The 20081-nt window shown below is 39.9% G+C and overlaps 1 protein-coding gene across 1 annotated transcript in view; it reads left to right on the top strand.

The window, feature by feature from the left end:
• COL6A5 (collagen type VI alpha 5 chain) overlaps positions 1–20081 on the top strand; it is a 100472-nt gene that overhangs the window by 62193 nt on the left and 18198 nt on the right. The window contains exons 29-36 of the mRNA XM_028099230.1: positions 1738–1773; positions 1890–1926; positions 5470–5481; positions 7552–8036; positions 10425–10518; positions 11066–11725; positions 15014–15101; positions 17291–17499. Coding sequence (XP_027955031.1) covers positions 1738–1773; positions 1890–1926; positions 5470–5481; positions 7552–8036; positions 10425–10518; positions 11066–11725; positions 15014–15101; positions 17291–17499 — 1621 coding nt within the window. The remainder of the gene's footprint in view (positions 1–1737; positions 1774–1889; positions 1927–5469; positions 5482–7551; positions 8037–10424; positions 10519–11065; positions 11726–15013; positions 15102–17290; positions 17500–20081) is intronic.

Below are 20081 nucleotides of genomic sequence, written 5' to 3'. Positions count from 1 at the left end.
AGCACCGGGGTTTGTGTAGAAGGCTCAGTAAGCGTTGTGTACAGAGTGGAAAAACAGCTTATCTTGTTCTGTGCACTCTTGAGTGTTTTGTGACTACCTGGAGGAGTTCTTTAACTTGGGACCTCATAGAGAAGACAAAAGCATGGATGTTTAATGGATGACAATAGAGTGAGAGTCAACTGGCTGTAAAGGATACTCTAATACATCTTTTTTTTTCTTTCATGTTAAGGAATTGGTGAATATGTAGTCTCCTGGGTGAGACTCTAGTTTCTGAGTCATACTGATCTGCTCTGGATTTATCTCCTTTCCAGATTCTGGAGTTCTCATGTGGGGTCCCACGTCTTCCCAGCCTCTGTGCTTGGCCCTGCTGGTCCACTAGAGCATGGTTTCACTGTCCTGGGGTTGCTGGTCTACCAGAATGTGGCTTTTCCCTTTTGGGCCTGCTGGTCTGCTAGAATCAGATCAGCTTCTTTGTCTTGGGCTCTCAGTCCTCAGCCTCTGCTTAAGAACTTAATTGAAGTTCTTCTTTAACTCGGTCCTTTAGGACAGATGCTCTGGAGCTCTGATCCTCTGTAAGATGTGGACTGCCTACTCTTACTTATTAGCCAGAAACTGTTCCTCTCTCTGTTTAAATGGCTGTGCATTCTTTTTTGTCTTGTGCCATAACTTAGAAAAGGAAGGTTGAGACTCTGCATTTCTTAGTGAGATATGTAATTTCCTGATTCTGGTCAGGAAGAACCAGTGTTCCCAGTGGGTAGAATTACAGATGCCACAACATTTCTGGATAACACCAGCAGCGCACAATGGGCCGCCTCAGGATTCAGTAGACGTTTAACTGTTAATTGGATGGATGGATGGATGGATGGATAGATGGATGGACAGATGACCCAGTTGTCATTTAGGACAGGGGTTCTTACACTGACATCCCTGGTTGAGCTTCTGAGGCCAGTGAAATTGTATGAGTGTGAGCCTGTAATAGAATTTCTGGAGCCAGCCTACTAGCATTCACCAGTTGCCAAAAGAGACCTATGTGCATTGAACATGTTAAGAACTGCTGCCACGGAGAAGCCTGATCCTGATAGGGGAAAAGAGAAAAAAAGTTCAAGCTTGAAAAAAAGCATTTTTTTTTTTTAGGAAGCTTCCTTGATTCATTTCAGCCAATCATGCGTACTCCTTTGTTTATAACCTCTCAGCATTTATGAGCTTACTCTTTTGTGTAATGCTCTTCTTTTGTATAATGCCCATCTTGCTACGTAATTATCTCCAGTTCTTTCACATATGTAGAGGTGTATGCTACCACCTGCATTTTAAACTCCTTGATTTGTCATACATCTGTACCTCTGAATTCTTAATAAATTCCTTTCCTTGTGGCATGCTTTGGGAAGCCTGCTGTTTACATTTCAACTTTTCTCATGAGAAGTGCCTTTTAAGTATTATATCCTTAGTACAAACATCTTTAAGAAATACTTTTGTTTCTTCTCACCTAGAAAAGTAATTCAGTTCACTCTGGGCAGACATTAGCGTAACTGATCTAACACTGAAACAAAGAAGTTTACACCATTGATTTAAGTGGGGAAATAGCATCATAATCTCCTAGTTCAGGAATACTTTAACCACTCTCTGCCAGCTGTGCTTTTAAGAATGAGGTTTTTTTTTTTTTTTTTTCCTTTACTCTTGTTTTGTCACTAAAGACTCCAGTTCACATCCCAATAACTTGCTCTGGTTTTGTTTTCCTAGGGCATGAAAGGCATGGAGGGGAAGCCTGTATATTCCGTATGTATCTCCTTATTCACAAATGAAAACCTAACCAGTCCACTGGCAAATAAATATGGCCCCTCAGAGGTCATTGTGCTCATGTTTCTGTTCTCTTTCTCTTTTTTTATTTACAGCAATGTGATCTGATCCAGTTCATGCGGGACCATAGTCGTGAGTATCTGTGTGTCAGGGGACGGGGGGGGTTGGTGGATTGGTGAGGGCACTGAGGATGAGTGTGGTGTGGGTATGCAGAATCAGTAAGCTGAATCCACTGGTGGCGTGTGTCCTCTGCAACAGGTTTGTCCTGAGTACTTGCTGTAGGAACAGCTCACATCAAAGGTGGGAGGGAAAGGGGTATAAGTAAGAGACTCAAGAAGTGTGATTCATATAGGAGAGAAAATGTGCTTATGGGAAACAATTGGAATCCATCTCAAAAGGTGTGTGAATTCGCTCACACGATTTGGTACAAAGGTCTGCAAGGGCCTGGTGTTAAAGGGATGAGCATGGAGATTTGGCTTTAGTCAGTTAGTTACTTAGTAAATGAAGTCTCCTTGGACAGGGGTACTTGAATTCAGTTATGGGGAAGTGATGAGGGAGTGGCAAAAGAATAGTTTCAGCAGAGGAATAAAGCAGAAGTCAACAAATAGACAGATTGTCTTTGGTTAGGAAGAAAGGGAAGTGAGGTAGAAGAAGCCCAGTGATCTAGTTTCTGAAAATTTATCCCAAGGAAATAAAGCAAAAGAAAGAAAAATTATATGCAAATATGCTTGTTGAAATATTATTCATTAGAGCAAAATGAATATACCTTTAGACTATTTGCATTTAGAGAATAATTAGGTTATAGTGCATCATTTTCTGATCAAATACTAAGCAGATATTGGTTTTTTTGAAGACTCAATCAGAATATAAATAATATTGTCATTAAAAAGCAGAAAATTAAATTGGATCCTCATTATTTTTACATATAGGTAAATATTTACCTATATGTAAAAGACAGAGAAAGTTCTAGAAGCAAAAGTAGAAAAATGTAACAACTTACTTTGTTAGAGTGGTAGAATTTTAAGTGATCTGTCTTTTTTCATGCTTCCATTGTGACTTACAATGATGCTTATACAATCACAGTCAGAAGAATGTCAGATGGGAAAATTGGAGAGACTTTACCACAGGAGACTGGATAAAGATGTAATCATTGCAAGTGTGGGGCAAGGAAGAACAAAAAGAAAAAAAGTTTGAAATAAGTATAACGCTAGAGCAGGAGAGGCTTAGGACCACTGAGGATGAGAAGGCAGGAGGAAATGTGAAGGGAAATCACTTGGTGGGAAAATAAGATGACTTTAAACATTTTAGAGATAGGGGGATGTCGTATGGGCCCTAAATTATCTACAGGCAGCTAAATAAATGGACTGTCATAAAGGTGAGGATCAAGTGAGGAGACTGTGATGTTCAAGTCACTCACAGACTTGTGGCCCTTGAGGCCAACAGGGATGGGTGACGTCCTAAGGATGTGAAACTACAGAGAAAGAAACAGAAACCCAAGGGATGAATTCAGGAAGACATCTTAGCAAAAAGAGTGGGGCCAAAGGACAGCAAATGGCATTGCAGAGATGAGGAGGTCCAGCAAATGTGGGTAGCCTGAAAAAAAGCAAGAAATGCCAAGGGACAGAAGATGCAAAGGGAGAGGACCCAAGTGAAAGACACTGCTTGAGAATTGAAAGGCTCTCCAGCACACAGAGGAAGTGAGAACCAGGGTCTGGGGTCCTGGGGGGGGGGAGAACAGAGGGAGAGAGCCATTGAGGGGAGGGGAATTCTTCTCAGGAAATCAACAGATATCTTCCCAAGGAAGAAAGAAGGGGAAGGAAGTTGTGGGGGAGGTGACTACTGGTCTGTGGAGGGTTAGGGATTTAAAGACAATTTTCCAACACTGAATGAAAGGAGTTAGCCAAGAAATTAGGGAGCCAGGGGCATGTGGGTTCTGTAACCAGACACGGTGCTGATTGGGGAGCATGGAACTCCAGAATGCAGAACCAAGTTGGGGTTTGGGTGACAGTTCTTTAGAGCTAATTCAGAGGGCCCCGCTTTATAGGTGACATCATGAAGGCCCTGTGGGGTTGAACTCCTGGTCTACCAAGTTTGCTTTTCAGTCCTGCAGCATCCCAGCCCTGCAACACCGGGGTGAGGCCCCAGTCCTGAGCTGGTGATTGGGACTCCACCCCCAGAATAAAATAAGAGCTCTAGGGGGCTGAGGGGAATGTGGAGTGGGGGTGGTTGTGTTAGGAGTTAATTGGACAGTTACGTAGTCAGGGCCAGGGTCCCCAACAAGAAAACAAGGAGCTGGGACAGCTAAGACGAAACTGCACCAGCTTAAACAAAACCACAGCAGCATCCCACCTAGCAGCCTCTGCAGAAGTGACTTTTGTTAATTGAACAAAACAATTAACCATAAAACATTGGTACTATCACAGGTTCACAGGTTAAGGCAGTTAGTCTCCAAATGTCAGCCCAAAAGACCATCAACGCAGGAACAATAACCCGATAGGTAGAAGGGTACATGATCAAAGCCCTGATTGGCACACCTTAGCAGCCAACCCACCAGTTGCAAATAAAATAGGAGGGCTCAAATGATTAGAACTTTGGAGGGAGGGGCATAAGTAAAGAAGATTTTTAGGAAAAATAAAGAAGATTTTTAGGATCACTTAAAGAGATCAAGTAGTTTCCCTGAAGTCAAGCAGCTTTGCCACACTCAAACCCAGACAGGTGCATCTGTTTCCAGAGCCTGGGTTTCTAGCCTCACAACTAGGTTGGAGGTGGACAAATGGAGGTTCTCAGAGAAAAAGGGATCTGCTGCAGGCCTTGAGATGCAGAGGAGGCGGTGGGTTCTGAGTCCTGTCTGCTGGCGGTTAGCATCTCAGCAGCCACAGGATTAAAACAGTCAAAAGGTGCTAATAGGGGTGACGTGAGAGAGCATGAGCTGTGGGACAGCAGGGTGAAGGCTAGGTTGTTGCCAGTGCTAATAAAATCTTTTATTATATCGGAGTGACTCATTTGCTTTTTAAGAATTGGAAACATGAGCAAGGAAATTGTCAGGCCAGTGCTTTCTAAAGATTTACCAACATCTCCCTCTGGTCCCCTGTTTATAGAGTAAATCACTTAGAAAAACCAGATGCTGTTTTGCTCAGGAGAAACCCTTGGGAGTTTCCCTCCTCTCTCTAGATACAGAGATCACTCTAACCCAAGCGCTGTATTTTTTAGCAGAGACCAAGTTTATTTGGAAATCCCCACATTTCTGCAGGAAAGAGAGGTTCCCAAGGTGGAGGAAAATAAGCTCCATATTTTAGCCTTGCCTTGTTGAATGACTCTCAAGGCTATAAGAAGAGAGACAAAACAAATTGAATTTGAGCTATCTTGCCTTTTAATCTGAGGCTCATCTATTTTACTTCTAAGACAAGTGATCAGTGTTTCAGATTTCAGCCGAAATTGTGCTGAAGTCTGCTGGCCATGGTTCACAAGGAGAAAAGGTCAGGAAGTTCACCCATTAATAAAATTCAGTGTATGTGTTTCTCAGGCCTCTAACCTTGACTTCCTGTAATTTGGGAATTAGCCTCATTTGCAAGTAGAGTCAAACAAATGTTAAGGTTTGCTGAAATTTTGTTCTGGGGGATTATTTTGTCTGTGTGCCAAAAATGTAACAGATTCTTCTCTCTCTCTCTTTTATAGCTTGTTGGAAAGGTGAGTGTTCTTACCGTACTGTGCTTCTGGCTGAAGTAATTAGCTGCATTCTGACAAGACCCATTTGAAAGAAACTCTCAGCCCCATGGGAAAAAGGACTTCTTCCTTCTATGCTGACACTTCAATTTTGTGATTATGGCTATAGTTGTCAATGTCATGTTTCTGATTGTAAAATGGTGACACCCAGGCCCAAGCCCCTTCACACTATTGTGCTTTCTAGGTCCTGTCTCAGTTTCACAATTCAGTTTCTTTATGGAGTCGGCCCGCATTGCTGGGGAATTCAGGGACCGGGCTCTGAATGACCACGTTCTCTTGCTCTGTTGCTGACCCTGTGGACACTGGCTTCTTGGACCAGTGATGTTTCTTTTCCTGTCTCTGACCCACACACACATATTTCATCTCACCAAGTGCCCACCTCTTGTACACCTGACCTTGCTGTGGATGGTCTTCCTGGGGCCTGGACTACCAGTGGGTGTCGCATGGCACCTTAGATCCCTTGGACCCCATTGCCGCTGAAGCGGTTATGTCAACGTCAAGAGCTCCTGGACTTCCAGAAGCCTGCTGAAGTAGACCCATAGGGACTTATCCCAAAAGTTTGACCTTATCCCAAATTTGGCATCATCAACTTTAATTCTGAAAAATAAACAGACCAAAAAAACCCCCCAAAACTTACACATATAAGTACCCAATGAAACTTCATGGATTTGAATTAAGTTTATCAGGTACTCTGCTGGGCACTAGGAAAAGGAGAAAATAAAAACAAATAGAAACTGGTTCTGCTTTCTGGGAGAATTTGTGACAATAGGTCAGTCTTGAAGACGCTTGCCTACCGCTTCTTGAATAATTTTTAGTATTAGGGCAAAGAAGGGAAGAATACTTAATTTTTCATATTTTACTGTTCATTATTAGCTTTGATATTTTTTCTTCACTGTAAATTCCTTGATTCAAAACATCTCTAAATCAACCTTTCCTCTCCTATTCTATTGCTGAGAACAGTGGGTTGGAGTATGGGATATTTAGAATCTAATGTGCTTGGGGAGTTAGCCAGCTTGAGGATAGTAGAGCAGCCTATGTAGGTGAGGGTGTTTGTTTTTTAAATAATCCCTTTTTCTCTTCCTGTGTTCAGACTTTAATAGCACCTTGAAAAGTTAGGTTTGATACATAGGGCAGATTCCCTATGAGGTTCCTAAAGTTCAATCACCAGAAGATTATTAGCATTGAGTTGGAAATTGCAAACAGCCCCATTTTATAACAGCTCATTGCAAGCCTGCTGTGGTCATGTTGCTCCCTTCCTCCAGCCACCTTTGCTTTCATTTAAAAGCTAGCTTCTGAGGGTCCCTCAGGGCTCTCAGGGTCTCTCAGGGCTCTGAGGGCCCCTCTCTTGGGAAACAGCCTCTTTGGCCTCCAAATGCTCATGAAGAATAATAGTCACTCTGTACCTCTCCATGGAGCAATCATCTCCAGGATAGATTCCTTGAGGGCAGGCTTGAATTTGGGTCATCTTTGCATGTATCTCAATGTATGTCACCCTGCATATCACCCAGCATGCTACTTAGTGAAAATTTATTGCATAAGTGGATGAAAATCTTCTGACTGACTATAGTTATTAGTAGATCATTTCTGAAGATTTTTGAAGACAGTAAACGCAAAACCCTCAAAGCTATCATTTCCTTTTATTAATTTTTAAAAAATTTTACTTACAGTAAAAATAATTTTTTGTGTGTGAGTTCCATTTCAACACATGCATAGATTCATGTAACCACCACCACGATCAGGATTCAGAACTGTTCTATCAGCCCAAGTACTCCTGTCAATTTCTTTTTAAATAGCAGGCTGATTGAGGGCTGTGAAGTCTGAGTATTATACCACTGCATATGCACACTCTAGACTCATGTAACACTTTAACATGAACAAAGAGTTACTTGTGCGTACCTCTTGTTCTGGAGCTGGAGGCAGCACCTGCATCTCCCTAGTCCTTGGTGTGAACCAGCCTCACCCCTGGAGTAAAAGGAATGGGAAGGGCTTTTGATCAGTGAAATAACGTCATACTTCTGCTTTTCGTGTTTGCAGAAAAATGTCCAGTGTACCCAACAGAGCTGGTATTTGCCCTGGACCAGTCCTACGGTATCTCCGAACAGAGATTTAATGAAATGAGGGAAATCGTTACATCCATTGTCAGTGACCTTGACATCAGAGAAAGTAACTGCCCTGTGGGAGCAAGAGTTGTTGTAGTTTCCTATGACTCAAGCACCAGCTACCTCATCCGTGGGTCAGACTACTGTAACAAGAAGCAGCTCCTCCAGCTTATTTCCCAAATGAAATATCGACCCCCCAGAGAAGCCCGAGACATTGGTAATGCAATGAGGTTTGTGGCCAGGAACGTTTTCAAGCGGACATATGCGGGAGCCAATGTGAGGAAAGTTGCTGTGTTTTTCGGTAATGGACAAGCGGCCAGTCAGTCATCCATCATCACCGCCACCATGGAGTTCAGTGCCCTGGATATCAGTCCGGCAGTCTTTGCTTTTAACGAAAGGATTTTCCTTGAGGCTTTTGAGGTAAGAACTTCTCTTGGCAACCTCTTCATGTGTAACATGGTAAGATGGGGATAGTGGCGAGTATGGGGGGTGGGATCCATGATATTACATGACACATGATCCAGATATTTTCTGCAATTTCCCCAGCTGTGTTGTTGCCAGGGTCCATGAAATCCAATGTCTAATAACAACAGTAGTCAGTAATAACAGTAGCCACATTTGCTCAGCTCTAGCTGTACGCCAGGCACTGTCCCTAGAACTTGACATACATACTCACAGCCCTCTGAAGTGAATGCTGTTGTTATCTCCATTTAAAACACAGGAAACTGAGGCCCAGAGAATTTGAGTGACTTCTCCAATTTTGTACAGCTAATAAATGGCTAAATCAAAATTCGAACTAAGGTTTGTCTGATAGAAGGGACCATGAATATGGGGTTCTGCCAGCCTCCTGCAGATCAGGTGTTTCTCACATCTGTCATCTGCTTTGCTATATCTCATTGAATAGCTGGTCTTAACTTATGGTGGATGAAGTTTAGGGGATCTCTGAGCCCCTAATGTTGTGTAAAACATTTAATGTAAATGAACATATGAACCCAAGAGAGGTTTGGATTGGCAAATTCTTATAGGAACCTATGTTTCTTCCTCTCCCCGCCCCCAAACTGAAGAATTTCTCCATCTACTGTTCTATTGTTTTTAAAGTTATTCGGATTGTCCATGAACGACATGCTCCTGGAGCTGGATGAAGCCATGGTGTCGTCCAAGAGGTTATAAAGGTCTAGATATATACACAAACATCTATATTTCTACTGTAAAAAGAAAAAGAAGCCCTCTATAACACAAAGAGAATCAATCTGCTCATGACAAATCCAGGTAGTTTTTGGGAATAGGAGCCACAGGGAGAGTCACAATAGAAACTGACAAAAAGGATTGAAGGAAGTCAAAGTTTTCTCTATAAAAATAATTACCTCCCAACATACTAGATTATTTACTTATTTGTTATTTTATGGTATGTGTCCCCTACTGCACTATAAGGTAGAGATTTTATCTGCTTTGTTCGTTTCTGTATCCCCAGAGCCTAGAACACTACCTATAACATTACAGGCATTCAATAAGTATTTTTTGAATGAATGAATGAGCGAATGAATGAATGAAGAGCATATGGTTTATTCCTATGAATAAACTTCCTTGATTTACCAAGGCAGCATTTAGTCTTCCCATGTGGGACAAACAAGATCAAATACAAAATAATACCCAAAGCATCCAATTTTCATTAAAAAATAGTAAGGAATTTGGTAAATGCTTTATGATTATAAGACTTAATAATTATAAGTATTTTCAAATGCTCACTCCACACTTTACAGAAAAACAGGGTGCGGCTTTTCTAACCCTTTTACCTTCCCAAGGGAGAAGGGAAAAAAGCATGAGTATCCTTGTGGATTGAGAGATACCTCATCATCACCTGGGAATGATAGGTTTCTTTCATTGTAATGAAAGTATCTGCCTTCCATGGTGCCTCAAACAGAGTAAATGCCCAATAAATAGCTATTGACTCACTGAATGAATGAGTGAATTAGAGAATGAATGAATGCTACATATTGCCCATTTCAGTAAGTATTAATGCAAGAAAAACAATCAAGAGACAGACAAAATCAGGCCATGTACTACCAAGAATTTTGAATAGACTTAGTGTCTTTTGTCTACTATCTTTGGAAATAAACTTTTAAATCAGAATTTGTGATCGAAGAAGTCCACTTGACCTCTGAAAGATATACTTTCTTCTACATAGTGTTATTGGGGTGGAAATAGTTGGGATCACTGCTTAAAGAGGCCAAGGGAAACTTGTATGTAGATAAAATTTCTGCAGGATCCAACTTCAGAAGCTGATGTGTTGTACATAATCAGCTGGTGCATAACCAGAAGCATATAGAGGTGCCTGGCTGGCTCAGTTGGTAGAGCATGAGACTCTTGATCTTAGGTTGTGAGTTTGAGCCCCACATGGGGTACTTAAAATAAAATCTTAAAAAAAAAGAAGCATGTACAATTCAGTGAAGAATTTCAGAATTGGAAATAAGTGTGAGATTTTAATGCTTGCCCCGGTGGGTGAATCTGATGGTTATCATGTGATATTTTTCTCACAATAAAATAAAGATGCTGATACCTGTCTTACATACTTCTTTGTGTTGTCTAGAATAAAAGGGGGATGGTGTGTGTCTGACAGAGAGAGGAAGAGAGAAGCAGAGAGAGAAAGAAAGAGAGAAGAGGTACTGAATAGAGCAAAGGGCTCTAATGCAAGATAATGGTGATTAGTTAGGGGTTTTTCAAACTAATCCTTAAAGTGAGCACACAATAGCTTCCTTATAATGGTTAAAGAAAATGAACAAATAAGCATATACTTGTTTTTCATTACAGTTTGACAACACTGGAACATTTCAGGTGATCCCAGTTTCTCCAAATGGGGAGTATGAGCCATTAGAAAAATTTCAACACTGTACACTTTGCTATGGTAAGACTCATGAGAATTTATTGTGCAGCAACAAATGCCTTCTGAGTGAGTTATTAAATCTGGCTTTATCAGATATTTCTAGTTTTGAATATAGATTCTATTTTAAGTTTCCCCGTCTTCCAACACTATACATCAGGGTTTCAATTTCTGTAATATTTAGAGCTTCCAGAGAATGTGAAAATTGGTTTAAAATACCATCCCAATTGATGTGGATTTTCTTTGGGGACAGTTTGGTAGTGTGTATCAAAAACCTCCCAAATACTGAGAATAGTTTCTAAATGAGTTTAGACGTGACTTGCCGACTTCAAGCATACATACTACCTACATCTGCTTTCTACAAAGACCTTCCCAAATTGCCTCCTAGTAGCCACAGAAATATTGGGACATTGAAAATTCTTCATTAATTTAAATAATGTGAGATTAAAGAGGTATTGATCAGATTATTATTTCTTGGTAATCAGTCACTGAATCACTTGAAAAAGATCTCAAACAACAGTGTCTTGTTGTGCAGACATTGAACCAATCATGTCTCTCTATGTGTTTTCAGATAAATGTTTTCCGAATGATTGCATCAAAGAGATTTTTTTACCTGAAAATTCATACATGGATGTAGCCTTCCTCTTAGACAATTCTCAGACTATAGCAAATGATGAGTTTAAGGCTGTGAAAACCTTGGTGAGCTCTATGATTGACAACTTCCACATTGCATCAGACCCTAGAATCTCAGACTTTGGTGATAGGATTGCCTTGTTGAGCTATTCTCCTTGGGATAGTTCTAGGAGAAAGAAGGGTGTGGTGAAAACAGAGTTTGGATTTACAGCTTACAATGACGGAGTCCTAATGAAGAGGCACATCCAGTCTTCCCTCCAACAGCTAAAAGGAGAAGCCACCATTGGCCATACCCTACTATGGGCTGTGGAGAACCTCTTCCCACAAGCACCGAACTTGAGAAAACACAAGGTCATTTTTGTGATCTCAGCTGGAGAATATCATGACAGAAAGGAATTCTTAAAGAAGGTGGCTCTGAGGGCCAAATGTCAAGGCTATGTCATATTTGTGATTTCCCTGTGCTCTGCATATAATGAGGACATGGAAGAGTTAGCCAGCTACCCACTTGATCACCATCTTATACAGCTTGGGAGAATTCATAAACCAGATCTGGATTATATTACGAAGTTTATAAAGCCAGTTATTTATTCAATCAGACGTAAGTCATTATTTTGTTTTTCTTCTTTGTTTTAATAAATTAGTGTTTGTTAATAGTAACACATCTTTGAATCTATAGCTAACCCAAATATACAAATTAGATGGTGAGATGGGGACAGGGATGGGACACATCCTGCTTATACTTTGTTTTTCCTTGGTCCTAATGTGGTGAGACCTTTTCATGATAGAATGTCTTTTATACAAAATCTCAGCACTAAAAGCACAGAGTGATTGGAGGTCTCTAGAGCCACACCTGCTCAACCTAAAGAAGTTTTAGCAGTCCTTTGATGAGCATTTACATAAAAGTTTGCCCACTGCACCTAGTTTATTTTCAACTGTGGCATGCCCTGGAGACCTGTATGAAGGTTTAAAGACAGCGTAGACCTGTGCTTCCAGAAGAGCATAAGCATACAAATCACACAGGACTCTTATTAAAACACAAGTCCTGGTTCAGTATGTACAGGGTAGAGCCTGAGATTCTGCATTTCTAACAGTCTCCTCAGTGATGTCAATGCTTCTGGTCCAAGAATGACACTTTGAGTAGGAAGTCTTGAGGCCAATGCCCTACAAAATGTCACCCATTAGATGGATAATACCCACAAACTGATCTGCAAGAGAGAAATACATAAATTGAGAATAAGCATCTGCGAACTTTTTTTTAAATTTTATTTTATTATGTTATGTTAGTCGCCATACAATACATCATTTGTTTTTGATGTAGTGATCCATGCTTCATTGTTTTTGTATAACACCCAGTGCTCCATGCAGTACGTGCCCTCCTTAATATTAATACCCATCACCAGGCTAATCCATCCCCCCAGCCCCTCCCCTCTAATACCCTCAGTTTGTTTCTCAGAGTCCATAGTCTCTCATGGTTCATCTCTCCCTCCGATTCCCCCCTTCATTTTTCCCTTCCTTCTCCTAATGTCCTCCATACTATTCCTTATGTTCCACAAATAAGTGAAACCATATGATAATTGACTTTCTCTGCTTGGCTTATTTCACATAGCATAATCTCCTCCAGTCCCATCCATGTTGCTGTAAAAGTTGGGTATTCATCCTTTCTGATGGCTGAGTAATATTCCATTGTATATATGGACCACATCTTCTTTATCCATTCATCTATTGAAGAGCATCTCGACTCTTTCCACAGTTTGGCTATTGTGGACATTGCTGCTATGAACATTGGGGTGCATATGGCCCTTCTTTTCACTATATCTGTGTCTTTGGGGTAAATACCAGTAGTGCAATTGCTGGGTCATAGGGTAGCAATGTAGACATTGCCACAGCATACAAGTGCATGAACAGTGTACTCTGTCTCATATAACAAGATAGAAACCACAAGTGTCAGTCTGCAAAGGATTAGGAATAAAAATACCTTCCCACAAATGGTTTGAGAAACTCTTAGAGCAGTGGTTCTTGACTGGAAATGATTTTGTCCCCCCAAACATTTGGAAATGTCTGGAGATACTTTTTTTTTTTGTCACAACTGAGGGAGAGGGAGAGGATACTAGTATCTCGTACACAGAGACCAGAGATGATGCTAAACATCCTACAATGCACAGGATACCCCCCGAAAAAAAAAAAAAAAAGATACAGCCCAAATCGTCAATAGCACTGAAGTTGAGAAACCCTGCCTCTAGGGCATCCTACAGAATCAGGGCTGAACCCTTTCTTTCTGGGACTCTACCAGGTTTAGACCTAGGTTCTGTTGGAAACAAACCTACCACACTTTAAAGTCCAAAGTGGCCCTGGTATTCAAGGAATCTCCAATAGCACTATCATGACAATATCTTGAGAGTTCACTCTCCATTGCAGAGAGGGCTCCACCTTTTTGCTGTAACTCATATTTGATTGCAAAATCCAGTAACTTCCCCCTTGGGAATATCATGTTATTTCTTTAACTCTAAATGCCTTCAATTGTATGATACACCATTATATTATGTAAAAATAAATAAAAAGTGCTTCCGATTAAATGTTGATACCAACTTGCCTATCTGCAAACTCTAGTTTTGTATGTTATAGTAACTGAAGAGTTCTTTTAGACAAACTGGCAGATGTCACTCTTGTGCATGCATGAACAGGGAATATGTGTGAAATAGACTGGTGGGGGCATTCCTAGCACTTCTTTACATTCAAAACTGGACTCCTGTGAGCTATTTCTTGACTCCAATTCACCGAGATCTATCTTGTTCAATGCAGTATTGTTCTTTATGTCATCAAGATTGATGGCGACACAGCACTTTTAAAAAACTCTATAAAACAATTCAAAGCTGGTCTTGCTGGGCTCTTAAGTTAGGCTTTGCAATGATTAGAGCTAGCTTACTTTTGATTGCCACCTGAACAATGTTGGTAAATATATCCAGTTCAGTGCCTTCCCATAACCACTTGGTTTGTAGTGGTTAAAAGACCCCTCTACTAATACTTCTGGGGATTATTCCTAAACTACTACCCTCATTCTACAAGTTTTGGTACCGGCATGTTTGCTGCTCCCACATGCACAGGCAATGCGTCCTGTATCACTGTTCCCGCCTTACTAACGGCACCTGGCAGATGCAATTGATTAGAAGACTTAGTCTATTTCAGAGAAATGGGGGGTGGGTGGTGGGTGGGGAATGCTCATCTTAGAACAAGAGAAGTACAATTGTTATAAAACCATAAACATTCTCTGAGATATTTTCATGGAATTGTGGATCATTCCATGGCCAAAAGCCTCCTTTAACTAAAAAGTATTTTCCTGAATGAGAAAAATAATGATATACTTTTTAATATAAAACAACAGTGGGAAGGGAATAATGGAGCATATTATTTAGGTCAGTAAGCCAAAATCTTTTTTCTTTGATTATTTTCCTCCTAGGAAATTGGTGTTAATGGGTACAGAAGAACAGAAATAGCAGCATGTAATAAAATGCTACCCTTTCTATGTTTGCTCTATTAACAAAAACACGAGTGAAAAACTTGACAGATTCAGAATAAAATTTCCCTTAGATTCTGTTAGCCTGAGCATGTGGAAATCATGTGTTTCTGCATCACAATTAACCTTAAATGAACAATCTGAGGAGGTTTGTTTTCCATGAGCCTACTAATTCTTTGGCTGCAAAACACTCTAAAATCAAGTTTTAAATGCTGTTTCTAGTTGCTACTATTTTCTGCTTCCACCCCGGCCAAGTTTTGCTGAAACATTTTAGTGACATTGATTGCTTCAAGAAGATTCCTTTTGGGATTCTTTTTCCTTAGCAAACATAATTTCTGATTTAAAAACCTAACTCTAACTTTGCTCTCTCCATAGGAGGATTCAACGAGTACCCACCACCAGTGCTTGAGAATGCCTGTAGACTCATCTCAAGAGGAGAAGCTTATCAAAATAGTGATCTTCTGTGAGTTAGAAATCTCTTCTATTTATAAGCGACTGTTAATTGACTGATGGGTGTATAATTGCTGATGGCAGGTTATTAGGTTGAGGAAGCTAATAAGGTCTCTCAAGTAAAGTCTTCCCATGTATTCCATTTTCTGTAGCAGAAGCTTCACAGCAAGGATGCTTTATGGATTGATGTTTCTATAGCATCCTCATGAACTGTATTACAATTTTGCCTTTCAGTTCATGGTTTCCTGAGCAGTTCCCACATTGAAATCTATCCCAGAATAGAACCCACAATATAGCCTTAGCCACTGCAACCTCACTTCCCATCTCTCTCCAGGATCAGAACTCAATTCTGGCCACAATGGACTCTTATCTGCCTTGTGTGAACAGTTGCTTCACCCTCCTTGGTCTTGGGTCACACCACTTGGAACCCTGTCCCTTCCAGTGAAAGCTTACCCAACGTCCATGGCCCTGACGGAAGCTATCTCCTCTTTGAAGCCCATTTTTACTTTGAAAATCGTTACTTTTGTGTACCTTCTTAACTTCTGTGGAGGCAGTTATTACAGTTTATCCCAATGTCTTGTCTCAGTGAAGTTTGGGGTTACATACAATTCATTGTTTCATCCCCCACAAAAGATAGCATAAAAGATCCCACCATGTAATTGCACATATAAGTATTTTTTCTTAAAATTGTATCCTAAGTAACAATATAAATAATCTGAATAAATCTTGAACCTCAAACAGAATGAGTGGCCCATTTGGTTTCTCTCTGCTTCTCTGTATTTCCCCAAGCTTGGATCCCTAACTGCAGCCTTGCAAAAACCCAGATTTAAGCCCGTAATTACTTCTTCTTCTCAGATTGCAATTAAGCAAAGAGCTTCTCAGTATAGATAAGGTCTCTTACACACATCCAGAAGCACAATGGCAAGATGAAGCGTGCTCAGAATTCATTCAAGTACATATTCCTATAATGTCAGATTTCATTCACTTGGCAGTTTAGCAAGGAAGTGTCCAGCTGCCAACACCTGAAGAACAATATGGCACTGATGTCATGTGAAGCAATATTTCCCAGCATTGAATAGGTCATAAATTCATTTAAAGGCAAATCAATTCTTACAGAACTGCAGACAAAATATAATGTTATTCAGATACATACAAACATAAATATAGCTGCAAATACTCTGTTTATAGTTCTTGTGCAACTATCAGACTAAAATAAATGTGCATTGAATCCATGCAAACTCAGCAAAACACAAATTTAAAACACTAATTTAATAATGGATGATTCTGCTTTGCCAAAATAGAATTCCTGAAAACTGAAAAAATGTGGTAAAAGAAATGTAAAATATGATGCATGTTGCAGAGGTATGCCTGCTTTCAGGCTGCCTACTCTGTCGCATGATGATGCCTTAATTCCTCACCGCTGTCTTCTCCTGTATTCTTGCAGAATTGTCATTCATATTGTGTGTCATATCATTTGGCTTTAGCTTTGTGTGAATGTATTATTCATGTATTATGTCTGACTTTTTTCCCTTTCCTCATTAACTCCCAACAGTTAAAGTAATATTGCCAGGTGCCAAATACTAGTATCAAATACAAATATGAACATGGACATTGAATGACATAAAGGTGCATAAATAGAACAAAAATAAGAATCAACTTATATTGACTATGTTTTCTAACATCGTCTAAATAAAAACACATTCTCAAATTATCACAGAGAATTCTTAAACTCCTAAAAATATAAATGTAGACACCATTTTAAGAGATCTGATGTCAATGAGATAAGTTTTGTATAATCTTATTCTTCTCAGAACAGTTCTCGATTTCTGTTTTCTCTGTTTTCTATGGGGAGTGACATCAATCTGAGAGATTGTATGGTTGTTCCAAATAACCTATGATCGAGTTTCCTGTCATTTATCTAAAACTCTGTGGCAAATCAGACTCAATTTATTCCAAAATAATAGTTATTAGGCTATAAGCAGATGAGGGAAAAGGAAGGCTAAATGGGAATTGTTTATTTGTCAGTTTATTCTTTTTAATAATAACAAATCTTAATAATTTTATTGAAAGGAATTTAGATATTTACCACTTGGTTTTTTTTCTAAGAAATGATTAAGTAACTATATCAAATTGTTGAGATATTTTATTTGCATTCCCCAAAGCTACCAAGATTCATCTCAAACTTTTGTTTTTATCTGCTAGATTTACTCCTGAGCCATATGAGATTTCTTCAGGAGAGAACAGCTTCATTGGCCAGGAATTAAGTGCTGGGAAAGACTCCTCCTTCATGTGGGAGGACAATGGAAGTAACCATTTGGTTTACATACCAAGCCACATGTTCATGCCACAAGAATTAGCGATCACATATGAAAAAGGTCAGGATTCTGAAGAAATTGCAAGTTTAACTTCTGGTAAGGAAACAAAAAGTTATGATGGAATTTTTAAATAATGGGGTCTTCGTCTTCTTTTTGTTTTAAAGATTTTATTTATTTATTTGACAGAGAGAGAGAGAAACAGCAAGAAAGGGAACACAAGCAGGGACAGAGGGAGAGGGAGAAGCAGGTTTCCCACAGAGCAGGGAGCCCGATGTGGGACTCGATCCCAGGACCTTGGGATCATGACCTGAGCTGAAGGCAGACACTTAATGACTGAGCCACCCAGGTGCCCCTAGGTCCTCGTCTTTTAATACTAGCAGAGAATCAAGTAAATGAAGGCTGTTCTCTAAGGCAAATTTTTTCAAGTTCAAGGTGGTAGCTACAGCCACTGCTTTTGTTGAAAATGAAGGTTTACATGGTGATAGGCACCACTGAGATGACCAGTGATATGAGCTCTAAGAAATGTCCCTGATGTTCTCACCAGGCTTAAGATTTCTCTAGAAGGTTAGTGTGATGTAGAAGGAAACAATACAGAGAACATCGGAGCAAAGGACGGATTAAAATCACTTTAAAAGCTGGCTGGACCAGTGCCTCGGACTCTGTGATTGCATGAGAAGGTGTGGTATTTTTGAGGTACTTGGAAATGAGAGAACACAGACCGTCCCTCTGCCCTGCTCTCTACATTTGAGTGGCAAAGCAAGAATACCTTCTGGCAGAATTTAATAGGTTTCAAACAAATCAGATACATAGGATTTTTGTCTGTGTTTTCATTAAAAGGGAGGACATTCTAAATAGACTTCAACCATTTCCAGCTATGCATGTAGAGGCTTCCAAAATGCTCATTTCGCCAGAATAACGGCATTGAAAGCATTATGTCTGAAGTATCATGTAAGTTGTTAGATGATGCAAGTTTAAAAGAAAAAGGGGCCAATTTCATGCCAGTTATTCCTAAGAATGAATCACATTCATTCTCAGCAACTTCCTTGGATAAATACCTTTTCTTTTCCTTGGGTTCAACACTCACATCCCCACACTGTCCCCCTATTTATGAAAGACCAATATTTGCACTTTCACTTTAAAACCACTGACTTTTCAAAGCTAGAATTAATAATAAAAAAGTCAATCATTAGTTGGAAAATAGGCTTAAAAAAAGACGTTAATGCAGTAAAACGAAATGTCTGTAGTACCACGGCATCAAGGTATTCATTGTGTATATTTTTTAGTTAAACAATTTTTATTATCATATAGACATAGCTTAAAGAAGAGAATAAGATATTTCTTCTTTTGGGTGTTCATTTCGATGTTATGGTACAGGAATTTATTATGGTTTGGTTTAAAAAGAAAAAAAAAAAAACGTTGTTTGGCAGGGTTAGAATACCAAATTATCAATTGTGATCATTTTGTTAGAGGTAAGCATCCTAAAGTCTAATAACTCAGAAATGTGAATCTTTTTGGGAAAAGACAGATATGATTGGATATTTAAGAAAAAAAGAAAGAGGGGCACCTGGGTGGCTCAGTCGTTAAGCGTCTGCTTTCGGCTCGGGTCATGATCCCAGGTTCCTGGGATCGAGCCCCGCATCTGGCTCCCTGCTCAGCGGGAGGCCTGCTTCTCCCTCTCCCACTCCCTCTGCTTGTGTCCCCTCTCTCTATTAAATAAATAAATAAAATCTAAAAAAAAGAAAAAGAAAGAAAAAGAATTCATCTTTGTTGCCATTTTTAACAACCATTGTTTAGTAATAATAGAAAGACTTTTTTTCATTTGGTTTACCAGATGTTGGGGAATCAAGATGCTTGTAGCCAGGGGAAGGTTTATTTTGGCTGAAGAAATCATTGTACATGGCTCTACTAAGAAAAAAATGTAGATTATTAGTTGCCCCTCTCCACTTCATTTCTCCTGCGGTGGGTTGAAGTGTGCTGGGAGTTCCCTGGAGGATTATGTAATGTTGTGGTAGCCTGCAAACAGTGTGAGTCTCAGACTTAAGGATAATAGATATTTTTTATCCTCTAAAATAAATCTGAGTTTCACATCACAAGTGTTGTCTAGGGATTTTGTGCTATTCCTTCCTTCCTTCCTTCCTTCCTTCCTTCCTTCCTTCCTTCCTCCCTCCCTCCCTCCCTCCCTCCATCTCTTCCTTCCTTCCTTCCTTCCTTCCTTCCTTCCTTCCTTCCTTCCTTCCTTCCTTCCTTCCTTCCTTCCTTCCTTTCTCATCTTTAGCCAGTTGCCAAAACCTACTGAGGACTTTCTATATAATGTGCCATCCTCATGGAGAGTACATTGTGTGGTTCAGATATTTTATTCCAGTTGCTAAGAGATGAACTTTGATTAGTTCCAGATGTATTGCACAAATAAAATGTTGATAACTTGCATAAGCACCTCCATATGCCGTGCCTGTTCCTCATTTGTAATGTGATTCTTATGGCTGAGGGCTGATCTTTCTGCCCTTGGAACTGAGAGTCCTGGGGAAAAGTCAGGAATCTAAACCTAAAGAAATGTATAGTTTCCAGAGTTCTGTGGGCTGGTAATGAGTTGTGTATCTTCCACGAGAAGCACAATCACTATCTCTCTATCTATGCCTCTCCCTCTGCTTCTTACTACCTGCTCTGATTTCCAAGTTCGT

Source organism: Eumetopias jubatus, unplaced genomic scaffold (genome assembly GCF_037043125.1).
Source record: "Eumetopias jubatus isolate StellerSeaLion01/CBP00866 unplaced genomic scaffold, mEumJub1_p1.0 scaffold_1, whole genome shotgun sequence".
Lineage (NCBI taxonomy): Eukaryota > Metazoa > Chordata > Mammalia > Carnivora > Otariidae > Eumetopias > Eumetopias jubatus.
Note: the sequence above shows the minus strand (reverse complement) of the source record. Positions and strands in the feature narration are given on the sequence as shown.